At 43.4% G+C, this 17913-nt stretch overlaps 1 protein-coding gene across 1 annotated transcript in view; it reads right to left on the bottom strand.

The window, feature by feature from the left end:
* ugt2a5 (UDP glucuronosyltransferase 2 family, polypeptide A5) overlaps positions 1-10976 on the bottom strand; it is a 106712-nt gene extending 95736 nt beyond the window's left edge. Inside the window, exon 1 of the mRNA XM_043720775.1 lies at positions 10246-10976. Coding sequence (XP_043576710.1) covers positions 10246-10951 — 706 coding nt within the window. The 5' untranslated portion in view covers positions 10952-10976. The remainder of the gene's footprint in view (positions 1-10245) is intronic.
* Positions 10977-17913: the final 6937 nt, after the last annotated feature.

The raw sequence follows: 17913 nt of genomic DNA on the forward strand, positions 1-17913 counted from the left end.
AATTTCTAACATGACGAGACAGGGTAAATGCAGGAAGAATGTTCCCGATGGCAGGAGAGTCCAGTACCTAGGCTCACAATCTAAGTGTGCGGAGTATTCCATTTATGACTGAAATGAGGAGGAACGTTTTCATCCATTTCTTCAGTGTTGTTGGATTAAAATCCCTCGCCAACAGCATGTGGATCTATTAACAGCACACGACTACAGTGGTTCAAGATGATTTACTGGGATGTTGCCTGAACTGGAGTGTTTTAGTTATGAAGAGAGATTGGATAAACTGGGGTTGACTTCCTCGGAGCAGAGGTGAACATGATTACGATGGAGAAAATTATGAGTGACACAAGCAGGATAGCCAGGAAAGAACCTTTTCCCTTGTTGGAAGGATCAATGACTGAAGATATTGATTAAAGGTAAGCAACAGAAGGTTTTGAGGCAATATGAGGAAAATATTCACTCAGAGGGCAGTGGGAATCTGGAACACACTGTCTGTAAGGGTGGTAGACACAGAAACCCTCATAACCCATTAAGAAGTATTCAGATGTACACCTGCAATGCCAAGACATTTTAGGTTTTATAAAATTCATTCATGGAATTAGGGCGTTGCTGTCTAGACTAGCATTTATTGCCCATCCCTAACTGGTCCCCAGAGGGCAGTTAAGAGTCAACCACATTGCTGTGGATCTGGAGTCACATGTAGACCAGACCAGGTAAGGATGGCAGTTTCTGTCCCGAAAGGTCATTAGTAAACAGATGAGATTTTCTGACAATCGACATTGATTCATCGTCATCATTACAATCTTATTTCTGGATTTTTATTGAAATCAAATTCCACCATCTGCCATGCCAGGATTCGATCCCTGGTCCCCAGAACATTACCTGGGTTTTGCGATTAACAGTCCAGCAATAATAACACTAGGCCATTGGCTCCCCTAGATATGGGTCAAGAGCTGAAAAATGGGATTAGAATAGTTAGGTACTGTAGTTGCTTTTGACCAGTATAGACACTATGGGCTGAAGGGTCTTTTTCTGTGCTCAGACGTCTATGACTCTAATTAGGCAATGCATCACTATCTTCTCAAGGAGAACTAGGGATGGGCAATGTATACTGGCCCAGCCAGTTATACTCATGATCCATGAGTGAATTTAAAAAAGGTAGTATAGGTGCTTCTTTACACCACTGACTACTGCCACTAAAGGCGGCAGCTCACCACTCCCTTCTCCAAGACCACAGGATTGGTCATAAATGCTAACAAGGCCAGCAGCATCCACATCCCTCTCACGAATAAAACAAAAGTACTTTGCACCTGATTTTGTGCTTCATATTGCAGGCTCCAACTCAGTTTTCTGAGGTAACACAGAGGACGCCATATAGTACCAGACGCTGGACTCTATTCTGTTGGTGGAAAAGTCTGGTGCTAGAAAAGTACATCTGGTCAGGCAACATCCGAGGAGCAGGATATGCTTTTCCAGCACCACACATTTTGACTCTGATCTCCAGCATCTGCAGTACTCACTTCCTCCTCCTATTCTGTTGGTTGTCTAGTTACCAGAGTTATTGGCTGATTCTGCCTGCCTTGCTGGAATTGTTGAATTGCTGCAATTGTACTTGAAGGCTCTCCTTAAACTAGCTTTGCAGATTTGCCAAAAATCAATTTTTTTGTGATGTTATTGCATGCTTTTTCCAAGTGCTTTTTAATCAATGCACCTTTCCTGAGCCAGGTTTTGTTTTTGCTTTTAGATGCAATTTTAAAACATTATTATAAGTCACAGCAAAAAGTTGAAAATTTCTTTGTTTGAAAGATCTTAGCTACATGCTGTGCCTAATATAATTAGGTGATAGTGAAAAAAAATTAGAAAATACAGCATAAAAACTAATCAGTTAGCATAAGTATTCCATGTTGACATTTATAATCCATTCAAATCTCCTCACCAATCTTTATCCAACTCATAACATTATATATTTATTTCTCTTACTTCATTAGATTTTCCTTAAAGGGAATTTTTATTTGTTGCCTCAACTAGACCTCACTATTGTGTTAACATTCTCACCACATCCTTGGTAACACATTTCTTCTGAATTCCCAATTTGGTTTCTTGGTGACAATTTTACATCACTGGTCTCTAGTTGTACATTTGAGGTAAAAACAATGACTGCAGATGCTGGAAACCAGATTCTGGATTAGTGGTGCTGGAAGAGCACAGCAGTTCAGGCAGCATCTGAGGAGCTTCAACTGCTGTGCTCTTCCAGCACCACTAATCCAGAATCTAGTTGCACATGTTACCACCATTAGGAACTTGTTGATTGTGATGATACTGTGGCTTTAAGAGGTGTATTTTGTCCTGGTTTTTTTTTGAAGAGAGGTTTTGAGGCAGGGGTATCGTACAGAGCCGAGAGTAAACAATTTGTGAGGCCTTTAGTTTTTCTTCAATACAGAGCAACAGTAGCACCCTAAATGGGAGTGGTCAGGTTTCCACAGAACCAGGATTTTTAATTTTAGTTTTCAGCAGATGCTGTTGGGGTCTTGAGGATCTGGAAGCTAACTTTTCCCCCCTCTCTCTGTTACAGCCAAAAGCTGGGAGTTCTTTCCCTGATACAGGAGCTGCATGTGAACCAATCTGTTTTCTGAATTTGCATTTTGCTCAGGGTGTACTTATGGGATGTTGCTATATTGGAACAGTTAATAATTAATAGTTATTGTATCTATTAATCTGTTAAGTTTTCCAAAAGAGTTAAATAATTCTAATTCTTTTTGCTGCATTTTAACAACAGTGGATGGCTAAAGTGTGTTTTACTTTAAATCTGGTAGTTTGACCAATCAAATTGCATCTGCAACGTTACACCTTATATTTACCTTTAAAATAAGAAAAATTCAGGTTTGCGAGTACCATTGTGAAATAACTGCACAGAGGCTGGTATGCCCTCACCAAGTTACCCTTTATTTACTTGTGCACAGTACATTGCCTGTGGCCAGCCAGCTCAGAGTCAGTCCCTGAACTGAGGAGATTCTCCTGGTTAATTTTTTTTTTTAAACTGAGGAGTTTCTAAATCTACCATTTATGTTTTTTTTCGTGACTGAAGAGATTCTAGTCTCCTGGTTATAATATTTTATTAAACAAATTACAAAACAGTTTACCAAAAACAGTTAATATTTACAGCTGTATACAACAGCAATTTTACAAGGGAGAGGAGCAGCAAAGCCAGGCCCCAAACCCTACCGTTCAACCAGTTTACAGAGAGATGAGGACAAAACACAAATCCCAGTTCCACATATAAAAGACAGCAACAATGACATTTGTACATGCGACAATACTGTTACATACAAAAGTGCAGACAATACAGACCCAAAAAGCTCCCGTCCCTCCCACCTTCCAACCACTCTAAGGCAGCCCGCCCCTACCCACCTTCTGGCTCTCGGTCCGCCCTCCTCTAGGACAGCCCGCCCCGGTAGCTGCCCGTGATGACAGCCACCTTCCGGCTTCACTAACCACCCTGAGCACCTTTCCACCACCTCTAGGACAGCCCGTCCCAATTACTCCTTCTCGGGACGACAGTGCTCAGAACGGCCTACCCACCATCTGGCTGTCGGGGCAACTAGCATCAGGGTGGCCTACCCACCCTCCGGCTTTCGGGACAGCCTACCAACCTTCAGGTTCACAGGATGGCCCAACCACCCTCCGGCTCTCGGGGTGACAGCTTTCAGGACGACCCATGAGCCTCCCAGCTCACAGTAAGGCCTGCCAGACCCAGGGACATACAAGACAGTGCAGGTGATCGACCCAACAAACACCACAATACACAGTTAATGACAAAAAGAAGAGTCCTTTCTGGTGCAGAGTCCAGATATAGAGTCTTCTAAAATGTAGAGTCCATTCGCAGGAATGGAGTCTACTCCAGTTTCAGATGCATTGTCCAAAATGGAGTCCACTCCAAGCTGCAAAGTCCACTCCCAAAGGCAGCCAATGCAAACCCCACATCACAGGTGTTCAGTCTCCATGGAGTCCTGGCACATCCTTGGAGAGCCAGGGCCATTCACAAGAACACAGTACATTTTAAAAGGTGCAGTTAACTCACAGGGGTTTGGTCCACTCCTGAAGGCAAGATCTTCTCCAGAACTCCAGGAGACAGCAAGTGCTCACCTCCCAGCACACACACAGGTGTTCAATCTTCAGAGGGCCCAGTCCCAGGGTTAGGCCTCCCCACAGGTACAGCTCCTCTGGTAAAATGCATGTCTTCCACAAGGGCTCAGTCCAAACACCAAAAACAGTGAGGATACATACAAAAAGTAAAGAAAACTACAGTCCAAGGGCTAAGCCCTGCCACAAAAAAAAACAACATTTTTTTTATTTTTGAGAAAGGAGTAACGCAAAGGCTGTAACCAGCCAGTGAAACAACAATCCCCTAATGAGAACTGAATTACACCTGAAACATTATGTGCATCAGGAGTTTAACAATCAGTCCTCACTAAAAGGATTGCCAGTTAACAAACTGGCTAAATAATTCAGCCGGTTCAGAGATCAGGTTTCCCCCTCCAAAAAAAAAAAAGTAGCAGAAACCAACAGTAACATACTGACTAACACCAGCCAGCACAGTCAGTCCCTGAACTGAAGAGATTCTCCTGGTTAATTTTTTTACTGCTGATGAGTTTCTAAATCTACCATTTATATATTTTTTGTGACTGAAGAGATTCTAGTCTCCTGGTTATAACTTTTTTTATTAAACAAATTACAAAACAGTTTACCAAAAACAGTTAATATTTACAGCTGTATACAACAGCAATTTTACAAGGGCGAGGAGCAGCAAAGCCAGACCCCAAACCCTACAGTTCAACCAATTTACAGGGAGATGAGGACAAACCTCAAATCCCAGTTTCACATTTAAAAGACAGTGACAATGACATTTGTACATAAAAGGACAATCCAGTTACATGAACGGTGCATACAATACAGACATAGCAAGCTCCCGTCCCTCCCATCTTCCGGCCACTAAAGCAGCCCACCCCACGCACCTTCCGGCTCTCGGTCCACCCCATGCCCCTTCCAGTTCTCGGTCTGCCCTGGCATACCTTTCTACCACCTCTAGGACAGCCCGCCCCGGTACCCGCCCAGGGTGACAGCACGGAGGACAGCCTACACACCTTGCGGCTTCACTAACAAGCCTCAGCACCTTTCGACCACCTCTGGGACAGCCCGCCCCAGTACCTGCCTGGGGTGACATTGCTGAGGACGGCTACCTGCCTTCTGGCTCTCGGTCTGCCCCTATGTACCATTGGGCTCTCACCCACCCCGATGCACCATCCGGCCAGTGGGCTATCCTGGCACACCTTCCAGCCACCTCTAGGACAGCCCATCCCCCTTCCCTGGGATGACAGTGTGCAGGGTAGCCCACAAGCCTTCCGGATCTCAGCCCGCCCCTACACACCTTCTGGCTCTTGGCTGCTCTGACACCTTTCGACCACCTCTAGGACAACCTGTCCCGGTTACCCCTTCTCAGGACGACGGTGCTCAGAACAGCCTACCCACCATCTGTCTCTCAGGGCGACTGGCATCAGGGTGGCCTACCCACCCTCCGGTTTTCTGGACAGCCTACCAACCTTCAGGTTCACAGGATGGCCCACCCACCCTCCGGCTCTCGGGGTGACAGCTTTCAGGACGGCCCATGAGCCTCCCAGCAAGACCTGCCAGACTCAGGGACATGCAAGACAGTGCGGGTGATAGACCCAGGAAACACCATAATGCAGTTAGTTACAAAAATAAAAGTCCTTTCTGGTACACAGTCCAAATATACAATCCATTTCCAGGAAGAGTCCACTCCAGTACACAATGTGCATTGTCAGAAATAGAGTCCACTCCAAACTGCAGAATCCGTTGCTAAAAACAGAGTCCGCAACCAAGGGCGGAGCCCACTCCTGAAGGCAGCAAATGCACAGCACACAGGTGTTCAGTCTCCATGAGTCCTGGCCCAGGCTTGGAAAACCAGGCCCTCTCACAGGAACATAGTACAGGTGCAGTTAACTCACAGGGGTTTGGTCCACTCCCGAAGGAAAGGTGTTCTCCCGAACTCCAGGATACAGCAACTGCTCACCTCCCAGCACACACACACGCACAGGTGTTCAATCTTCAGAGGCCCAGTCCCAGGGCTAGGCCTCCTCACAGGAACAGCTCCTCTGGTAAAATGTATGTCTTCCACAGGGCTCAGTCAAAACACCAATCAAAAAAGTGAAGACATACAAAAAAAACAAAGAAAACTACAGTCCAAGGGCTAAGCCCTACCACAAAATTAACATTGTGTTACTCTTTTTGAGAAAAGGACAAAGGCTGTAACCAGCCAGTGAAACAACAATCCCCTAATGAGAACTGAGTTTCACCTGAAACACATTACATGCATCAGGAGTTTAACAATCAGTCCTCACTAAGAGGATTGCAAGTTCCATGGGTGCTGGGGATAAAATAAGCACTACCGCACTTAGGTGGTAGTGTGGGGGTTTAAAAAAAAAAGAGGATTGCAAGTTAACAAACTGGCTAAATATTTCAGCCAGTTCAGGAATCAGGTTTCCCCCTCCAAAACAAAAGGGAAGCAGAAACTAACAGTAACATACTGACTGTAATGCCAGCCAGCCCAGAGTCAGTCCCTGAACTGAGGAGATTCTCTTGGTTATTTTTTTTACTGAGGAGTTTCTAAATCTACCATTTATATTTTTTTTGTGACTGAAGAGATTCTAGTCTCCTGGTTATATTTTTTTTCTTCTCTTTCTTTTCCCTTTTCTTTTCTTAAACCCCCCCCCCGAGTCTCCTGGTTATTTTGGTCAGCCTGGGCTTTCCTGATTGGCCCAGGTCAATGACCTCAGTCAGTGAGGTCAATCTGATTCCACTCACTTCATCCCATCCCCACTAAGTCTGGGGATGTAGGCCTGGTCTTTGGCTTGCAGCTGTTCCTCCAATGTTTTCGCCCCAAATCCAGTTCCTCTGGTATGGACTCTTGACATGTGCAGTGCTTACTGGATCACAGCCTGCCTCTTGCATCTGGAGCAGGTCGGGAGAGCTTCCTCCTCTTTTCTAGCGGTAATGGTATCGAGGCTGTATCCAACTGAGACTCTGAGGTTTGCTCAACACTGGACAGAGGGGGAAGAACCTACAGGGTCTGACAGGCCTTCTGGCTGTTCTGAGGGGCCAGATGTGTTTTGCTCCTACCTGTTTTGCAAGGTAACAGCTTTCAGGTGATCCACAAGTTTGAACAGTACTGCCTCACCCACACAACTTTGTAATTGACGAGACCTGACCTTGCATCAACCTTGGCAAAAGTGAGGACTGCAGATGCTGGAAATCAGAGTCTAGGTTAGAGTGATGCTGGAAAAGTACAACATGTCAGGCAGCATCTAAGGAGCAGGAAAATTGACATTTTGGGCAAAAAGCCCTCCATCAGGATTGAAGGCAGGGAGCCTCCGGGGTGAAGAGTACAATAGGTGGATAGAGGTGGGGATAGGTCAGAGAGGAGGGTGGAGTGGATAGGTGGGAAGGAAGATTGGCAGGTCATGAGGATGGTGCTGAGCTAGAAGGTTAGAATTGGGGTAAGGTGAGGGGGAGGGGGAAGTGAGGAAACAGGTGAAGTCCGCATTGATGCCCTGGGGTTGAAGTGTTCCGAGGTGGAAGATGAGGCGTTCTTCCTTGAGGCGTCGGGTGGTGAGGGAGTGGTGGTGGAGGAGGCCCAGGACCTGCATGTCCTCAGCAGAGTGGAGGGGGGAGTTGAAATGTTGGGCCATGGGGTGGTGCAGTTGATTGGTGCAAGTGTCCTGGGAGGGAGAACCCAGCTTGAAATGCACCGTGCACAAGTAAATGAAGACTCATACAGTCACAGAATTTTGTATGTAAAAACTACAAACAACTATTGCTGCCAAAAAAACTAAAGAAAATCAACTATAAAACCTTGAATGGGAGACTCTCTCCCCTGCCTATAGGGGGCACTCATCCTACCCGTCCCCTCCTTCACAGCTCCTTCAGGCCTGGACTGTACCCCAGCCTTAGGCAAAAAAAAGTAAATAAACAAGATGATCCTTAAGTTAGTAAAGGAAGGCAGTCAGGATAAGCACTCTGCCCATTCCTGGCTCCATGTCACCCCTACGTGTGACTAAAAGGGAAAACAATAGAGGGCACCCACAAAATGTCCCATGATAAAATCTAGTTATAAAAATATAATAGGAACAACTTATTCCAAGATTTTTTTTTAAATTATCAGGGAAAGAAAAAAAGGGAAAAAGCAGGGAAAGAAGGAAGGAAGAGCGGACGAACATTAATCATATTCTTCAGACCAATCGTTCTATTTTAAAGTGTCTACAAAGTTCTTGGCTTTATCCACCGAGTCAAACGTATAAACTGAGTTCTCATGGCTGAAACGGAGCACTGTCGGGTGCCTCATGGAATACTGGATACCCAGATTCCTCAGCCTCTTTTTACCTTCATCGAAGGACTTCCTCTTTTGAATTACAGCAGCTGAGAAATCCTGGAAAAATGTGATTTTTGACCCCTTGCACAGCAAGGATCTTTCCCCAATAATCTGGAAGCTTCTATCACTCTTTGCTTGTCCTTGTATGTGAGGAAGTGCACTAGGACCGGTGGGGGTACCGTACCGGCCCAGTCCTGTGCGCTGTGACCCTATAGGCCCTTTTAATCTGCAGCCGGCTGGACTCAATTTGAAGGCCCAGGAACTGCAGCAGTCAGTGTTCAAAGAAGCTGACTGATTGCCCACCATCTTCACCTTCCAGGAGCCCGTCAATCTAAAGATTCGTCCTCCAACCACAATTTTGAGGACATCGACCTTGTGATCGACCTCGCAAGGCCCACACTTCCTGCTCCAGTGTCTAGATCCGACCGGATGAGGACTCGATTGCCACTTCCGAGGCCATGGTTCGATCCTCCGTCTCCTCCATCCACTCCGAGGCCCTGAAGCTCCCGTTCATGCTTCTGCAGAATAGATGCGATGGGTTGGATCTGGGCACAGGTCTCCGCCATTGCAGCTTCAACCTTTGTGGTAAATCTTGCCATCACCACCGCTAATTCCTGAGAATCCGTCAGGTCCCCCAGGGGTTCAGGAGAGGCCACTGCTGCGGCCTTTGGTGTGTCCAGTGCTGCCAGGGAGTGTCATCCCTGCCGCTATTTGTTCGCTCCTTTCCCTTTTGACATCCTTCCCACTCCAAATTGTCAATGAATATGTGTTCTGTAAGGTTTTAACAATTCCTCCATATAAATTGGGCAGGTATAAAACACCAATATACCTTGGCTGTTAGGCAGAGCCATCCACAGTAGTTCTACTGAATTGCCACCATCTTACCAAGTCTCATCCCAGGAGCATCACTTCATTCATGACCAAGAATGCATAGATAATTTGCTCAATTAATTCTGTTCAGCCAATACCTCCCCTTATCTTTGGATCCTTTTATAGGCCCACCTAATTCAATTACATGGCTTTAATTGGTTTCCCATTGTTCAGTCATACCTTTCCACTTGTTCCAGATCCAGAATGGATCCTTTGCATTCCTGCAAAAATAGCAAACTGGCCCTTGATGAGCTGACAACAAATTCATCAACAAGCTTAATCAGTCACTGATTCAATTCATGCTGGTTTCTACATTTCATCCTTCACCAGCCGAAACAAAATTGTGAAAAGTCTGAACAGTAATGCAAACTGATACGGTGGCATGAAATTGCATCCCCTCCTCCCTCCTTTCTCAACCTGGTGCTGAGGGAAGAAATGTTGGCTCAAGAATAATTACTCTTCCTTTTCTTCACAAACCTTTGTTTTAGCCATTAACTTCCAAAAATTTGATTAAAACTTCGAACATTTCATCGAACAGTGGAGAGAAAAAGGAAAGAACTTAAAAGTTTAGTTAAGAATAAACAAAAATGCCTTTCTGTTTCAAAACCATTTCTTGCACTAAAAAGAGAACACTGCAGCAACTTGATTCTCTCCAAGGCAAAGCCGAATCATATCACGTTATGGGTTGTAATTGGGAAAATCAGGATCTGATTCCTGGATTTTGTTTTGTTGTGTTAAAACCAATGCAGACAAAAGCCATACACTTCAAATACATACACTTCAAATTACATTTACAAAAGCTTCTTGCTTGCAAATCCATTTGCTAATTCATACTCATGTTAAGTCAGAGAATGTCCTATTTTTCTTATATTCATGATATTGTAAATTAAAATTCTATTCATGCACTCCCATAACATTTATAAAACTGAAATCCTTACCTAAAATCTCACTGTAATATGAATCCCATTGTCCCCAAAATGTGGAAAAGATCAAATCCTGAATGCTGTAGGAGAGGAGGTTGTTAATTCGCTGTGTAAAGGTCATTGAACTAGGAAGCTCTGACAAAGTAGCAGGTACATATGAAGGAGGACTTGGTAATTGACCGCACTTTCTCTCCATTGCAGAAGCTGGGGAGAATCTTAGGGTGTAGACAAAAGGAATCCCAAGTTGTAAAGCCAACAGTTCTCCTCCGACAACTACTGGATCAGCAAGGATGATGTCAAACTTTGATTGTCTCAGTTTGTCCAATAATCCTGCATTCCCTAACATAGCATTGAGGATTTCCTTGTTAGAGGTGATCATATTGGACATAATGACTTTAATTCTTTCATAGAACTCCCATGCAGATAGATAGGGTTTCTCATACATCCACAACTTCAGCATAACATCGATCATTGTCTCTATGTCTTCTGGTCCACTTGGAACCTCCACCATTTCTGTCTTCATGCGCGCTGGTTGATTATTTACTCCAAAGATTGAAGCTGTGGTTAGCAAGGCAGTCACATTATGACCTTTTCCGATTAATTCTTCAATAATATTTTTTGCGTTCAGCCAGTGGCTGGTTTCCATGGGCCAGACAAGCACGTTACCACAAAGACAGGATCCAGTCCAAGTCACCAGGAGGATGAGCAAAATTTGAAACATGGTTAGTAGTGTTACTGTTGCTGTGCCGAAGAAGTCTAAATGTCTCTCCTGCCTCTTCCTAACAAGAACGTAAGTCTTGCTCAATAAACAAGCTGCGGGAAATGGCTACAGGCCAAATCCAAAGCTAAGCAATAAGAAGAAGGAAATAACCTGATCAGACGCACAATTTAAGGTGCTTCAAAACAAAACTGGATGAATGACCTTTTGGCAAATACCAGAGTCGGCTCCTTTTTTTTGCTCATGAGAGAAAGGAAGGTGAAACAAACGAGACAATTTTTTTTTTCTGAATTTAGAAAGACAGAGTAAATCTGAGACACAATTAGTTCATAATGAAAACTTATGAAAGAGAATAATCTGAAGGAAGGTGAAACAAACGAGACAAATTTTTTTTTTCTGAATTTAGAAAGACAGAGTAAATCTGAGACACAATTAGTTCATAATGAAAACTTATGAAAGAGAATAATCTGAAATAGAAGCAGATAATACAAGAAGTAGAAGAAGAGAAAAGAAGTTTCAACAAGGTAATAAAGTGTTAAAAAGCAAATTGCTATACTGTTCTTTCTTTATATCCAGCACTTTCCTTTCTTTGAATTATGTTGATAATTAGTTATGAATAAACTGTGGTGTCCAGGTTTTAAATATCTTTTATAAATAACGTATGCTTGTTAAATTATGCTGGGTGAATTATTTCTTAAAGGCCTGTGACTAGGTGCCAAAGACTGGTGAGTATTGCCTTTGCATTATTATCTATTAAAATTAGAATGGTAGGAGGAAATGAGAGCAGTTTTCATGAACAACTCAAATGTTTTATTCATTTGCATTAGGTAGACTCACAATTTCCAGTTCTCTCCAATCCAGGGATGGAGTTCCAGGATTTTGACACAGCGACATGAAAGGAATGGTGATATATTTCCAAGCCAGGATAATGAGTGACTTGGAGGTGGTAGTGTTCCCATTTTTCTTCTACCCTGTCCTTCTAGATGACAGTGATCATAGGTTTGGAAAATGCTGCCAAGGTATCTTCGGTGAATTTCTGCAGTTCATCTTGAGATGTTACACATTGCTGCTGCTGAGCTTTGGTGGTGGAGGGAGTGGATGTTTTTGGATGTGTGGCTAAAGTAGCGGTTACTTTTAGCGGTTACTGTCAAGCTTCTTGAATGTTGATGAAGCTGCACTCATCCAAGCAAGTGGGGAGTATCCAATGTGTCTTGTAGATGGTGAATAAGCTGTGGAAAGTGAGGAGGTGAGTTACCTGCTGCGCAGTTCCTAGCATGTTACCTACTCTTGTTGCCATAGTACATGTAGAATCAGTTATGGTGCTGAACAGCATAGAAACAGACCTTTCAACCCAAGTTGTCCATATCAACCAGATATCCTAAATTAATCTAGTCCCATATGCCAGCATTTGGCCCATGTCCCCCTAAACCCTGCCTATTCATTTAAATGTTGTAATTGTACTAGGATCCACCTCTTCCTCTGGCAGCTTATTCCATACACGCACCACTGTCTGTGTGAAAAAGTCACCCCTTAGGTCCTTTTTAAATCTTTTCTCTCTCACCTTAAACCTCTGCCCTCTGGTTTAGGACTCTCCTAATCTGGGGAAAAGAGCTTGGCTATTCACCCTATCTATGCCCATCAACGTTTTATAAACCTATACAAGGTCAACCCTCAGCCTCTGATGTTCCAATAAAAATAGTCCCAGCCTATTCAGCTTTTCCCTATTGCTCAACCCCTCCAACCGTGGTAACATCCTTGTAAATCTTTTCTGTACTCTTTCAAGTTTGGCAACATCTTTCCTATAGAAGGGAAACCAGGATTGAATGCAGTTTTCCAAATGTGGCCTAGCCAATATCCTGTGACTCCACCTTGAAGGAACTATGAACCTGCACCCCAAGATCCTTTTGTTGGCAACACTCCCCAGGACCCAGCATTAAGTGTATATCTCCTACCCTGAATTGCCGAGTACAGAACAAACTCGATTATCCGAATGAGACGGGTGGGAGGTATTTTGTTCGGATAACTGATCAACAGCCAGCATTTTTGTGTTCAGTGTCATCCTGCCTTCAAGACTAATCAAGTATTTTCCCTCCCTCTTCAGCAACCACCCACTCCTTGAAGAGAGAGAGGGAGAGAGTGAAAAAGAGAGAGAGGTGCAAAATACAGAGGAACCTCGATTATCCGAAGGACTCGGACGGGGAGTATTTCATTCGGTTAATCGAATGATGGATGCCAAGCATCGGGACCTTGCAATTTTGCCAGACAATCTGAAATTCAGATAATTGAATGCTGGATAATCGAGGTTCCTCTGTTCGGGGGGGGGGGGGCACGAGAGAGAAAAGAATTTTTCACTGATTTCAGTTTCTGTCCTGTCATCAGTTTTTTTTCAGGGGGTTAATGTTTTCCTCGTGTTTCCTTCCGTCAAGCTTTCCTCCTGTTTATCTCCACGTGTGCTAACTCACTACGATTTGCTCTACCCCATCAAAAAATAGTTACACTGAATTTTCTTTTCAGCTAGAAGATATTGAACTACTTTTTGTTTGGAAAACAAAGAGTCATCATGGGATAACAGGAGAAAGAAGCAAGAAGTGCATTTTTGACAACTCTCTGGAGAATGAGCTGAGGAAAAAAAATTGTTGGGTTTGCAAAATGGAGTGAGTCAATGTTGAGAGGGAATCTGCTGTTAGAGCACACAGCAGAGGCTTGCACATATATTGTTCTTGTGTGTTCACAGTCATAAACCTTTGTCCTCGGGGAGAATAAGTATCAGAGAGCCTTTTTATAAAAAGTGTAGGACTTAAATCTAACGTCATGTCTCGAGAATATATTTGAACTTAATTATTCATTAAAGCATACTTGCATCTATATTCCTGTTCAAATTTACAAAACTATGCATTAAATGGATGAGGAATAGAGTTTTCCTACTTCAATTGAAAACATGCACTTGATTACAGATTTCTAAGTGTCAGCGGTTACTGATTTGCGCTAACCAGAAAATTTGTTGAAATGTCCGTGGTAATTGATTTGTGCTGACCTGAAAATTTTCTAAGTGTCAACAGTGTTCTGAGGGAACTCAGTAACATACTTTCTTCAAAAAGTGGAGAGGGAAGATGGGGAGGAAATGAGTATGCTGCCATGGCTTTGCAGGCACTCGCATTCCTCTTGCTGCATGCCGTGCACCCATGGCCACCTCCGCATACCGGTCTGGTGGCATCGCGTGACTGCTCCTGGCTAGGGAGCCGCATGGACAACCGTCAGGTGCTGGCGTGTTGAGGTGGTGCGATGAGAAAGAGTTTTGGAAGACCTCCAACCTCCGTGTGTGTCTCTCTATCCGTCCTGCCGCCCCCCCCCCAACACACACGCAGAGCTGCCGCCCTTGATTCCGCACGTCCCATTTCGTCCCAAGCCTGACTGCCGTTGCTGCCACTCCCGGGCAGGTACACGCACGAACACCCCCTGGGGCGAGGTGGTGCACCAGTGGGCATGGAACGGTAGGCAAGGCATTGGGTTCGATGTGGGGCCCGAGCAAAAGCCGAGGTAAGGGACCGGTGCGTATGAACGTGCATGGGAGTAAAAGTTTGTGCACACGGTACTGAGAAAAGGTTGGCTCGAGGGATGATTTCTAATAGATTGCAGCGAGGTAGCTGCTTTGCTACTTACAAACCCCTGAGCCAGAATCAGGTCGTCTACAAATGATTTAGCACCAGGTTCCCCATGAACATGATGTGCGATTAAAAGGGAGAGGCGGCACCCATACGGCCGTGCTCCAGACCAGAATCGAACGGCTCTACCCACCAACCGGAATTGGTTATCCCAGGCCAACCAGTGATCCGCGACACTAGGGAATCATTACATTTAGGAAGGATTCTGATTTAGAGGCATTCAGTCATAATCCCACAGATGGTAGCTTCACACCACTGGCTCCTCAGCGAAGCACATCCAGCAAGTGTCTGAATCTGTGGTTTCTCTCGTACTGAGCAGGATTACTATTGCAACAACACAACATCAGTCGGTAAAACTAACCGCCACAAGCCAGTTACCCCTGTGGTAACTTTTCTGACGCCTCCTGCTTAAAACCCGAGAGGTCAGAAGGATCACAGTCTGTACTGGAACTGAAAATCAGCATCAAGCGAGCTTTTGCCCTTCTGCTCCATGGGAGGTTTCTGTCATTCCTGAGCTCGCCTTAGGACACCTGCATTACGGTGTGACAGGTGTACCCCCCCCCAGTCAAACACCTCACCTGCCACTGTCCCCAGAGCGGGTCGCACCCGGCCGCCCGGGCGCTTCCGACCAGAAGCGACAGTCCCTCAGGGCTTGCCTCCCCCCCTCACCGGGTAAGTGAAAAAACGATAAGAGTAGTGGTATTTCACCGACGGCCAAATCCTCTCACTTATTCTACACCTCTCATGTGTCTTCACAGTGCCAGGTTAGAGTCAAGCTCAACAGGTCTTCTTTCCCCGCAAATTCTGCCAAGCCCGTTCCCTTGGCTGTGGTTTCGCTAGGTAGTAGGTAGGGACAGTGGGATTCTCGTTCATCCATTCATACGTATCACTAATTAGATGACAGGGCATTTGGCTAATTTTGAACACTCAACATCAATTGCATGATTGAGTGTCTATTTCGAGTTTTTACCGTCGCTCGCCAATGAAGAGTAAACCACCATAAAGCTGAAGCAGTCAGATGTTATAGGGACGGGTCATCGTTATTGAGCTTAGCACCAAGCGAGGAGGTGAGCTTAAGTTATGAGACCAACAGGCTAGTTACCTAACTTTGCATCATTTGTGTGTCTTAGTGAAATTTTATTTTATCACTCATTTACCCATCACCTTTACTGTGCATTAAAATTAACACTTTATTACTAAAATTATAAAATATCAATTAGATTTTAAAACATATTATGAGATTGTTAAAAACTAATTTCTAAAAATACTTAGATTTAACTCTGCATATGTTAAAACTTATATAACAATAAGCTATAACAATAAAACTATGAGAGTTTTTAGGAAGTCCATTATGGATCCATAAACGTTCGAAGAAATTCTAATGTAAGGGAAATTACGAGGTTAGAGGTATCTCGGGCAAATGTCTTAAAATTCAGTACGCCCAAGGATTTCGTCAGCAAATTGTTCTTTTCATATCATTTACCTCTAGCCCCCATTACGAAGCTAAAAAAGGATGCACATGTACCTTGAGTGAGATCCAAAATTTCCTTCTTCAGATGCTAATATTTCAGTTCCTTTTCCATCCAGGCCTGTTCTAACGAATCGTTCTCATTTTCGAAGCGCACTGTAATATCCACCAGCAATGCTTGACCATTCTTAAACAAAATTAAGTCGGGTACCCAGAGGTTCGCATCGGTATCCTTTAGTCGGGGTTCAACGTAAGTAGGCGAAAGTGAGGACTTTCCAGATGCTGGAGATTAGAGTGAAGATTCGAGTGGAAAAGCACAGCAGGTCAGGCGTCATCCGAGGAGCAGGAAAATGACATTTCGGGCAGGAGCCCTTCATCAAGAATCATATAAGTAGTCCTTCCATAATTATTTACAAGTTTAGACAATTTTTCCACTATTCTATTGTGCCTTTTGACTCTCATGTTTTTAACAGAGGGGCACCATCCTGATATATGAGGATTGTTTTGATTGTCATATCGTATCTCTGACATTTTTTATTATTCAAAGGTCTTCCATGAGTCAGAATTGATCTTGTGGGATAAAGATTTGTTTGTAACAGAATTATATTTATAGCTCTAGCTGTTTTCGTATATTAGATGCCTTTCATCCAAGCATTTAAATTTTATCGTTTTAAAGTAATGAATTCCCAATCCTTGGCAAGGTAGTGCCATCCATTTTTTGTAATTCTATATCCCTCCAATTTTTATAATTAATACTTCTATCTTCCAACATTTCCCTTGGGTCACTGTTATCTGGCTGTCTGGAGCTCCCACTGGAGGATTCCGAATTTATGTGAGGATTCCAAATTTCCTGCATATTTTTCCACTGGCTGAATTCGATCAACTTCTCCGAAGTTCCAGAGTTATTAAAAGAAAATGAGGCTTATAAAATTTCATCAGGAGCTTTTTAAAATGCCTCATGCTTATACATGTCGGCAATTGTTATCATGGTAGATAGTTTATTTATTCATAATCCTCCATCACTATAACGTGCTTACAAGATGCCATTGGTTAAAAAATGTCGCAAATGCAGTACCTCTTTTATAAAACCCTTAATTATTAGGTCTAATCTATTTGAATAATTCTGGGCTGCTTCTAAAATAGTGAGGTAATAATAAAGTTTCAAAATAAAATAAGTTTTAAAGAGTTCTACCTTTTGCGTTGGTTGTAATAACGATATTTTTAAATTAACAATCTGATCTCCTAACACCTCTTCCCAGTTGGACATTCCTTCAATATTTCTAGGGTCTCTGTATTGGATCTCATTCCATTTTTTATTGCACTTATAGATGAATGTTTTATTTTTGTATATAAAATAGATTCCTTTTGTTTTTCTTATGTTTATTTCACAGAATTTCTGTACTATCTTTAAATTATAGGTCATTTTTTCATAAGACCTATTTACTAGGGCAATGTCATCTGCGAAGACTAATGATGCACAATATTTAGTTTCCTGTTCTGGATCCAGATAACTCCCTCTATTACTCTTCTCCAAAGTACTAATGAGGGGATCTAGTGCTATATTAAACAAAATAGGTGACAAGGAATCACCTTGTTTCACCCCTCTTAAAATTTTCATTTTATTTGTCTTACATATATAGCTTTTGATACAGGTACTATTCTCTGAGTATAAATTTGCGATTAATCTAATAAATTCCACTGGAAGAGATAATCTACTCAAAGCTTTAATGATTTGGAGATGCTGGTGTTGGACTGGGGTGTACAAAGTTAAAAATCACACAACACCAGGTTATAGTCCAACAGGTTTAATTGGAAGCACACTAGCTTTCGGAGTG

Source organism: Chiloscyllium plagiosum, chromosome 2 (genome assembly GCF_004010195.1).
Source record: "Chiloscyllium plagiosum isolate BGI_BamShark_2017 chromosome 2, ASM401019v2, whole genome shotgun sequence".
Lineage (NCBI taxonomy): Eukaryota > Metazoa > Chordata > Chondrichthyes > Orectolobiformes > Hemiscylliidae > Chiloscyllium > Chiloscyllium plagiosum.